The 10,598-nt window shown below is 45.5% G+C and overlaps 1 protein-coding gene across 4 annotated transcripts; it reads left to right on the top strand.

The window, feature by feature from the left end:
* The first annotated feature begins 3,923 nt into the window (after nucleotides 1-3,923).
* Nucleotides 3,924-7,308, top strand: LOC138177483 (mortality factor 4-like protein 1). Of its 4 annotated transcripts, none has more exons than XM_069108667.1 (2): nucleotides 3,924-3,980; nucleotides 4,795-7,308. In XM_069108667.1, the coding sequence occupies exon 2, from the start codon at nucleotides 5,145-5,147 to the stop codon at nucleotides 6,729-6,731; it is 1,587 nt and encodes a 528-aa protein (XP_068964768.1). In that variant the 5' UTR covers nucleotides 3,924-3,980; nucleotides 4,795-5,144; the 3' UTR covers nucleotides 6,732-7,308. The 4 variants fall into 4 exon arrangements, with proteins under 4 accessions (XP_068964768.1, XP_068964769.1, XP_068964770.1 ...); XM_069108668.1 differs by having other exon boundaries at nucleotides 4,792-7,308; XM_069108669.1 differs by having other exon boundaries at nucleotides 3,930-4,950; nucleotides 5,273-7,308.
* The last annotated feature ends 3,290 nt before the right edge of the window (nucleotides 7,309-10,598 follow it).

Here is a 10,598-nt window from a genome sequence, read left to right as displayed (position 1 = left end):
ATATATACATATATAAATATATTTTATATAAATATGTATATAAGTTATATTTATATGTTTATAATTCTATATAATTTATATAAATATTAATATATAATATATTTATATATAATTGTTTTATATTCCCATATAAAACCCACGTTCAAGAGCTCAAGATAATCTTTCCCTAGTGAAAGGGGAAGGGACTAGACCTGAGATTTCATCCATACATGGCAAATCCCTCTGAAGACAGAGAGGTTACATGCCTTGCCCAGAGTCACACAGCCAGTGACTGGAGGAGTAAGAAACTTGTATCAATGCTTTCAGGTCAACTTTTTACCTTCTACAGACTGAGAAGCTCCCACATATTGATCCAAGCCCTTACACATGATCACCACAGGCTCACCCAGGGACACCAGGGCAGGTCGGTAGCACAGTGCATAGAGTGCTAGGCCTAGAGTCAGGAAGACTCATCTTCCAGACCGTAAATGTGGCCTCAGATACTTACGAGCTGTGTTACCCTGGGCAAGTCATTTCACCCTGTTTGCTTCAGTTTCATCATCTGTCAAATAAGCTGGAGAAGGAAATGGCAAATCACTCTAGGATCTTTGCCAAGAAAACTCCAAATGGGATCATAAAGAGTCAGACTGGGCTGAAAAACAACTGAACAACAATAACAACAAAATACATAACCATTCAAATAAAGCATTTCAATTAATATTTCATACAGCATATTGACAGAGCCTGTATTCACTGAGAAAGGTTAGATTCTCAAACACTTGGCTGTCTCTCTCACACACACAGACAACACAGAACTTGGAGTTAGGACCATGTGGCTTTAGATACTGCCTTTGGGATTTATAGCTGTGGGGCCTTGGGAAGGCCATGGAACTTCAGGGGCACTCACTCTCTGTAGTGTCACCTGTAGTAACATTCTCTTAGGACTGTTGGGAAGATCCGATGAGGTCATGGAGACAAAGCACACTGGCAACTTGCAAGGGCCCTAGAAATATCAGTTATGTTGCCACAGTCTCTTATAGCATCACAGTTTGGATTTCTTTGAACCCTTTACTTTTCTGTCATTTTTACTAGAAACTGAACAATCTTTTCCAGTGATCTGGAGAAGTTTACTACCTAGGTAGATTTTTGCACGCTGCATTGATTTCTGATCAGTCATTTAGAAAGATCAGTGGGTTTGATTTCCAACTCTGCCACCCACTCCCTGGGTGACTAGGGGCAAGTCACTTATGTTCCCTGGGCTCTGTCAAACAAGGGCGTCAGAATCAGATGGCTTCTCTCATCCCTTTTAGCTCTACATGTATAATCCTATGAAGGCAAAGGTTTCGATCTACAAGAGACTGTTTTTATGGAATATTTATTACTATTGATAAGAAACTATGTTATTATATAATTTGTACATTCCAAATACAAGAATTTACATCCATGAATGTTTTTTGAGGGGGGGGGGGGCATACATGAATCTCTCTTTTGGATCCTGCCTCTGGACCATTGTTTTTGGCAGGAGAGGGATATCTGTGACCCCTTTGCTGGGAGGGATGGAGAGGTGCAGAAAGAGCTGTCTACTGAACAGGGACCCAAACCATGCCAGGTGGGAGGAGGTTGGGAAGCTTCCAGAAGGGAGGGAGGGAGGCAGTGAGAATTTATTAAAAGAGGGATGATTCTAAAGTCAGAGAACTTGGGTCCAAATCCCAACTGTGACAAATATCCCTGGATGACCCTGGCTATATCATTTCCTTTCCACATCTCAGTTGCCACTTCAGTAAAACATGCATCTTTAGGAGAGGACTGCTCCAATCTTAAGCAGGCAAAATTTCAAGTGCATTGACTTCAATCCCCATGAGTACCATGAGTCTAATGGGTAGTATAACCCAGGGTGAAGCAATAAGGATCCTCCCTTAGGGAGCTCCAGGCATAGTTTGCTCTTGCCCAGCCCACATATATCTTCTGGTCAGCCAAAAGTGAAAGAAGAAAGCAACTCTTCTGTGCTGGGGCAACATTCTTCTATCTCATCTGGTATGACCTACAATAACCACGGGAAAAGCTCAAGTAGATGTCCTTTTTCAGAGACCCCATGGCCCTGTCCTAGAAGATGGAATTCCTTTTACTGAGGCTAATTACCTTTCAGTACTGAACTCATCAGTCTCTGGCCACAAACAAGGTGACCAGTAGCAAAGTCTCCCATTCATCTCCATCTTTGGAAAAGTAACTTTACCAAATTCTGTTGCCAGGATTGGCCTATGTGACATACTTACAGCACAAATAGGATGGAGAACCAAGAAATCCCAACAAATTACAGCCTCTCTATCAGCCCTGTCCTTTCATATAAGCAATCTATTAAAAACGACCAGTTGGATTTGTATTCATGTGTATTTAAATTTATTATATTTATTTTCATTATAAAGCCACCATTTCTAATTCTAAAAGTCAGCATTTCTTGTAGAATATTAGCAGGGTTCAAGACTCACTATACAAATGAGCCATGTGGTCCTAAACTATTCTCTTAAGCTCTATACCCAAGGGAACTCTCTAACACTAAAAGTTGGAAAGAGCCGGTGTCCAGTGGCATCAGGAGAGGGGGTTGCCTATACTGATGAACTTGTGGCTGGTTGAAAAAAATGAAAATTTTGGGAGGGATGCAACCAGGGCCTGTATTCTACCAAATCTTATGTATAAATTGCTTCACCCCCTTCATTTCTGCAATGCTGCATCATTTCTCCTCTAGTTATGTTTTGTAGCTGACTTTCATGCCAGCTTGCAGACCTGGCTTCCAGGGCTTAGGTATTAGCAGTATCTAAGGAGGAAGTGCTAGGGCTGAATCTCAATTGTTTCTTACCACCTGTGTGACCATGGTTTAACAGGCTGTCTGCTCTGAGGAAGAGACAGATGGCTCAGACTCACAGGTAGCTCACCTAGATAAGGTTTACTGATGCCTTCACTGTGTTACTCTTAGGTGTTCATTCATTCATTCATTTAACAAATATGGACTGAGCACTTTCTTCCTGTGAGGTACCCAGCTCTGGGCAGTAAGCCAGCAGCCTGTATCACCTTTGCAAGCTAGCTGAAATGGCACACAGAGCTAGCAAAATGCCTTTAGGTAAGTAGGAAGAGGAAAAGGGGGGGGGGAAGAGGAAAGGGGGGAAGAGGAAAGGGGGGAGGAGGAGGGGAAACTGGAGAGGGAGGAAGAAGATGGGATGTAGGAGACGGAGGGGGAGGAAGGAGAAAGGAAATATGGCTGAAAAATAGGTTTAGCTCTGATTATTAACAACCTTTAATGTGAGGAGGGTCTGTGCTTGCGTGCGTGTGTGTGTGTGTGTGTGTGTGTGTGTGTATGTTGCCAGGAGAGGGGGGCTCCAAGTGAATGAAGAAGGATCTTGAGAGGATAATTGAGACAAAATGGACAGCTCGCTGTTCCCAGATTCTGCCGGACCCTAGCCTGTCTCTTTTCTCAGGCAGTTCCCCCTCCCCCCCCCCATTTTCTCTAGTCAAATTCCAGTCCTTCCTGGCACTGGCAGGGGTGGGGGGTGGGGGGCGGGGGGGGCCTCCTCCAGGGGTCTTCACAGATTGGTGGCGGCAGGTGAGCGGGGAGGGGAGCCCTCCCGGAGGGATCACACAGTACACACACAGGTGCACCTCATCATGCTGCCCCTCCCCCTCCCCCGGCTCGGCCAGGGCTCCCCCGCCCCCCCGTGACAAGAGCCTGCTGTCGTCGCAAGTGCGCATGTAGGCCGAGCCCTCTGACCTCTCAGGGGGGTCTCTGGCTCCACCCCCAGAACCTCGCAATCACCCACCCAACCCCAATGAGCACGCAGGAAGAGATTAAGCAATCTCTGTTTGCTTCATGAAACCGAATGAAATTATTTTAGAGACGGGATGGGGCGGGGCAATACAGGGAAGGTACATATAGAGGGATGAACACATCAGCAGGAGGTGAATCATTTGGGAGGCTGTATAATGAAGGCGCATGCGCAATTCACTTGCTGGTAATTGACGGGGGTGGGGAGCATCTATGGTCAGAGGGAGAGCAGAAGGGTGGAGAACCTGCAGCGCAGTAAAGCTGGCGCATGCGCAATGTTCTCCCTTTACCGGCAGCAATGGCGATGAAGAGCCATAGGGACAGCTGAGGGAGGGGGGAGAGCAAGGAGGACGCATGCGCAAATCTTGGCCTTTACCTGAAGCAACACCCAGGAAGAGCCATATGGGGAATTGAATGGGGGAAGGGGGTGGGAAAGCTAGCAGGGCGCATGCGTGATATTCCGGTCCTGGCCTTTACCTAGAGATGAAGAGCCATAGACGGAGCTGAATGGGATGGAGAACGGAGGGTGGTGGTGGAAAAATTTAAAAAAAAAAAAGGGGAAAGAGGGCGCATGCGCGTGGTTTTGGCTGTTACCTGGAGCAACACTCATCAACATCTATGGGGGAGGCAGATTCTAGGGGTGGGGGGAGGGGGCAATGAGAGCGCATGCGTAATGTCCGGCAGTTACCTGGAGCAAAAGCCATCAAGAGCCTTGGAGAGAACAGAAGCTGGGGGGAGGGGAAGGAGCAAGAAAAGCGCATGCTCTTTGCACTGGCTGTTACCAGGAGCAACAGCCATCAACATCCATAGAGGGGGCAGAAGGGGGGATGGGAACGCATGCGTGTTGTGCTGTTACCTGGAGCAACTACCATCAACGGCAGTAGTGGGAGTTGAATCTCAGGGTGAGGGGGGGAGGGGAGCAATGACGGCGCATGTGCAGCGCCATCAGGTTGGGTTTGAAATGAAGGATATGCACGTGCCTGATGCACGTGCATTAGCAGGAGAAGCAGCCATTGGTTGGAGCTGAGAGTGCCGGTGGCCCTACATACCATCTCGAGGGCCAGATAGTTGATGGGGAGCTTCAGTTGTTGAGAGAACTGACTGGTGGGCGCTACAGCTGAAGTGGAGCTTCGTCATCCTGTGGGCAGCTGCATCCGGTAAATCAGGTCCAAATTGGCACCTAATTAATTCCATATTGCCCCAGACTTTGGAGGGTGGCGGTCATCTGGGCCTGAGGCGGGACCACCGGGAGAAGGGCCAGAAGGGGGGCATCGGCAGCGCCGGGGCTGTTTGCAGCAGCAGCAGCAGAAGCGCGCGAGGTGGGCGGAGGCTCCGGGCCCCTACAGGAGAGATGGCGCCAAAGAAAGACCCCAAGAGGCGCCCCAGGAAGCCCCAGTTTGAGGTCGGGGAGCGGGTGTTGTGTTTCCGCGGGCCTCTGCTTTACGAGGCGGAGTGTGTGAAGGTGTCTGTTAAGTACAGGAAAGTCAAGTACCTCGTTCACTACCCGGGAGGTAACGAGAAGGGCGCCGTACGCACCCGGCTCTCCGAAAAGCTGGCCAAGATGGAGGCTCGGGAGGCGGAAAAGGCCCAGGAGGCGGACAAGGCCCAGGAGGCGGACAAGGCCCAGGAGGCGGACAAGGCCCCGGAGGCGGACAAGGCTCAGGAGGCGGAAAAACCCGGTAAGGCCCTTAAGTCCCACAAAGGCCGGAAGCCCCGCAGTGAGGCTTCAGAGTCGGGGGTGGCCCTTAAGTCCCCTAAGGCCGGCGAAACCAGTAAGGCTGGGGAAGCCAGTAATGTCGGGGAGCCCAGGGAAACCAGTGAGCCCGGTGAAGACCCCGAGGCGGAGGCAGATGAGACCAAGGCCAAAGGCAAGGGTAAAGGCAAAGGCAAGGGCAAAGGCAAAGGTAAAGCTGGTGCTGCTCCCTGCCCTGTTGGAGATGGTGATACTGATTACAAGGAGGACTACTGTCCTACAGCTGGCTGGGATGATGAGTGGGTCCCTGAGAGCAGAATACTGAAGTATTCTGAGACCAATCTGCAGAAACAGAGAGAACTTCTCAATAGCAATGAGGAGTTATCTGCAGATGAGAAGGTGGGAGAGGACCTGGCCTCTGGGGAAAAGAAGTCCTCTGAGCCCAAGACCCCAACCTCAGAGCCCAAGACCCCAAGCTCCGAGTCCAAGACTGCTACCTCGGAGTCAGAGTCGGAGAGTCAGCAGTCGGAGGGTCAACAGGAGAAGAACATCGACAAAGAAGAAGCCTCTACAGCATCGGGGCCATCAGGGTCTTCAGCCAAAAAGAAGGAAAAGAAAATGGCTGAGACTGGAGAAGGAAGCAGTTCCAGTGAGACATCAACACCATCTCGGCCCCAGCATTCAAAGAGGAGAGCCCGAGTTTACTATGAGGTGGAGAGGCGATATGTGAAAAAAACTGACATTAAAGTGAACATTCCCAATGAACTGAAGCCGTGGCTGGTGGAGGATCGGGAGCTGGTCGTCGGACAGAAGCAACTATTCCAACTTCCGGCCAAGAAGAATATCGACTCCATTCTGGATGACTACGAGCAGTTTGAAAATTCCCAAGGAAACCTGGCAAAGTCGTACGCGGTCACCGAAGCGGTAGCAGGGATCAAAGCTTATTTCAGTGTAATGCTGGGCCCCCAGCTGTTGTATGATTTTGAAAGGGCCCAGTATGCTGAGATCTTAGCTGCTGATCCTGATGCTTCTGTGTCCCAAATTTATGGAGCATCCCATCTCCTTCGACTATTTGTCAAAATTGGAGATATGCTGTCCTATACAGCACTGGATGAGCAGAGTGTGGCATTATTGTTAAATTATCTTCATGATTTCCTAAAATATTTGGCAAATCATGCAGCAGCTCTGTTCAGTCCCAGTGATTATGAGGCTGCTCCCCCTGAGTATTTACAAAAAGTTGCCTAAGAGTCTGATATTATTTGTCATATCTTGATCTCAGTGAACATAAATGTTATATTATTAGTTTGTTCTCTTTACAAGAAAAAAAGTTTAATTTATTCAATGTTTAATCTAATTTATGTTTGTTGAGTATTTGTTCTGTTTCAAACATAAAAAGGGTAATGTTTCAGTCCCTTCTGTAATTTTAGAGGTTCTGTTCCAGTCTATGTAATAGTGATCTGTGTAGAATGTTTCACTGTGTAGTTAACAATGCTGCTTGTATTCTGATGGTTACATTCTTTTGACATTTTTATGATCTGTTTAAATGGGAAGTGACAAAACATCTTGATTCCTAGTGCCAAAGTTTAAGTCATTGCATATGGTTAAGAATTCATTAATTTATGCTATTTTCTTGGTACCTTCTTTATTTTTAATCTTTAAATTTGACTGTGATTGTTGAAAAACAGTATTTTTTGTTAAAGTTTTTGTATTTTGCTTCTGATGCACATAACAGCAGAAAAAATGCATTATTGTATATCTGGTTTTCTGAGAAAGTATACCTTTTAGGAACTGTTTCAAAGACTTAAATATATCTATTTTCATTTTAAAAACCGCAATATGTGTGTGTGTGTGTTTAATTTTAAAAAATAATACAGGGAGAACATAGATCAGTAAGTGACAGACACAGCCACCTGGGATTTCCGAGCCAGCACATAACAGTGCATATGAGAGCCTTTCCAGAGGCTGGTCAGGTCTGCTTTAACTTCAGACTGACACAAGCAGCTTCTTCCCTGATGCTGTGGCTTATGCAGTTTTACAGTCTGGAGCACAGAGGTGGTGGTGGTTGGGGATGGGTGGGTGGGGGGCACAAATATACCAATCTAGAATATGCTGTAATGGAATATCAGCGACGTGGAGCACTCTAATTGTGCTAGGCTAGATCAGAATACACACAGGAATTAATAGAATTGTGTTAGTGTTCAAGAATTGTACTAAATGACCTTATCACTTAATTGAGGTTTTTTTGTCCATATGTTCTCTCTCCTCCCTCTTTGGGAAGAAGCCGAGCCTAGCCACACTGCATCAGTCTGCCCCCAGACTGATAAGCAGTGTGGCCACTAAGAGCCCTTTAAGTATACTGCATCATTTATTAAATAAGCTATTTAACCTCACAAACTAGCATTAACCAATATTAATATAGCAACTCCTAATAAAATAGAAAATGGGAGCATAGAGTATATGCCAGGGACATTAACACAGCATTGCTTTCAGTGTATCCCAGGAATGATTCCTTCCAGAAGCAAATCTTTAAAGCTGCTCTCCAGTCCAAACACTGAATGAATTTTAAAAAATCCATTAAGTGTTTACTGTGTTCTGAACACTGTTCCAGGTTCAGAGGCATCCAAATACAAAAGAGAGAGCCCATTCCATCTAAGAGCTAAAATTCTAATGGGGAAGACAACAGATAATAATGGAGTAATAGGGAATGGTGTTTTGGTCTGGGAAGTCACAAGAATGGTGAATAGAATCATCAGGAAATGTCAGCCTGTCCTTTTCAGAAGTAATAGTAAGACTGAGCTGATAACTTCAGAATAAAAGGTAAAAGGGAGGGAGGGGGTAAGGGAGAGGCTGCGTTTTCCTAATGGGCAGAAAGCAATCTGCCCAGGGTGGACAGATATGAAGCATCATCTGAAACTGAAGACACGGTGGATTAGGTAAGTTTGCACTCAGCAGTTAGGATAACCCAACCTAGTCTCACTGGTCATAATTCTCAATTTCTATCACTAAGTGTTAAAAGCTGCCCTAAATATCATAGAGTTTACCTTCTCATTGAGTGGGGAGAGAAGCTGGAGGGAAAGAAAGAATTTGGAACCCCCACCCCCAAAAAAAAGAATTTTTAAAAATAAAAAAAAAACTGCCTCATATCTGTAGGCAGATAGTGATTTCATCTAAGGGGAGAGGGATGCCTCCCGCTGGCCAGTTCATCACAGAAAGGCAGGTATCTAATCTTTTATGACCTGCATTCATGCTGTGACCAAACATCCTGAATTCCAGAGCCAAAGGTTTAATAATTATTGGCATTTTTACATTCTACTGGGTGGGTGGGGGATGGGGAAAGGATACAACCTCTAAACAAAAAGTCAGTTCAAGATAATTTGAGGCTGGAGGGAGCACTGACAGTTGGAAGGAATCTAGGAATTCATCAGTGAGGAGGTGGCAGCTGAGCTTAGCCTGGAAGAAAGATCACGAATTTGAGAGGTGAAGATGAGGAAGGAGGACAGTAAGGGCATGGAGCGTGGCTTGCATGAATTCCTGGCAGAATATGCAAAGGGGAGTTCAGGAAACAGCTAGGAATCCAGCTTGACTGAAACTACCAGAGAGCATGAATGTGAAAATAGGATAATAATACAAAGTAAGATTGTAAATGAGGTTGGAGTTAGATTTTAGGAGGCCTTAAATGCCAGACTGACATGACTGCATTTTATCTTAGCAGCAATAGGGAGCCACTGACAGGTTTTGAGCAAAGGAATGGTTGAATCAACTTTGTGCCTTATAAAGATGATTACTTGGGGGCTAGATTGGAAAGGGAGGAGACTGGAAGCAAGGAGACCAGTTAGGGAGACTGCTGGGCCAGGCAGCAGATGAGATCTCGACTAATGTAGTGCCCATATGAACGGGGAGAAAGCAACAGACATGTTGACATAAAAACAAGGCTTAGCAATTTACTGGCTATACCATATAAGGGAGAGAGAAAAAGCCAAGGTTCACAGAATCATAGAACTGGAAGGGACCTGAGGTTACAAAGCTGGATGTCCAGAAGGACTATGGTGCCTTGAACCAGAAAAAGTCAAGTCTGGAGGAGGGGTGGGACTTCAGTAGAAAAAGAAGGATCCCTATTTTGGCTATATTGAGAAAGAGCACCAAATGATGCCTCTGAGTGTCAACAGGAACAGATTAATGCTGGATACATAGCTTTGGTAGGCATATGTACAGAGATGATAATTAACCCTAGAGGATCAGGTTGTGTCTTCAACAGAAAGACACTACCAATGGCTAAAGTTTAGAGGGAAAGGAGAAGAGGGTCCAAGATAGAGCCTTCAGGAGCACTTGTGCTCAGAGAGTGATCATGCTCTAGCAAAGGAGAATATTTAGTTGTGACAATGGAGAATGTTTAGTTGTGAAGAAAGAGAATCAAGAGGGGGCATTGGTCGCAGAAGGCAAAGAATGAAAACAGCTCCAAGAAAGGAGTGGAGCATAGTGGCCAAGGTAAAAGAGGGGTCCCAGAGTACAAGGACAGAGAGAAAGCTCCTGGAGATTAAAATTCAATGTGTGACTAAAAACTTATTACTGCACATTGACACAAATTACTCAACTCACTTAGTAACAGTTTACTGTTAAGTTAAGCGAAATGCCTAAAGTACCATAGCAATTTTTCAGTCCCTTCCTCTAAGATGCCAGTAGGATTTGGTGTCCATGCCTTTTCATTAACTTTCCTGTTATGGGTGCCTAGAGTTGCCTACTATGAACTTCGTTTCTCTGCTTATGCTTTTGTTCACTTTGCATCATTATTTCACAGAATAACAATGTGTAAGATTTGAGAGAGACCTCAACAACCATTAGTTCAGGGGTTCTTTTGGGTTCCATGAGTACGTTTTTATTTATTTATTTTTAAATATTTTGACAACTGTATTTCAAAATATTTGGTTTCCTTTGTAATCCTATGTCTTTTATGTTTATGTATTTAAAAGCACTATTCTGAGAAGGGTCCATGGGGCTTCACTAAATAGCCCAAAGGATTCATCTCTCTCACACACACACACTCATACACACACACACACACACACACACACACACACACACACACAGAAATGGTTATGAACCCCTCATCTAGCC

This window comes from Petaurus breviceps, unplaced genomic scaffold (genome assembly GCF_028583685.1).
Source record: "Petaurus breviceps papuanus isolate PSGF00001 unplaced genomic scaffold, PetGlider_PUasm1.0 90417, whole genome shotgun sequence".
Lineage (NCBI taxonomy): Eukaryota > Metazoa > Chordata > Mammalia > Diprotodontia > Petauridae > Petaurus > Petaurus breviceps.
Note: the sequence above shows the minus strand (reverse complement) of the source record. Positions and strands in the feature narration are given on the sequence as shown.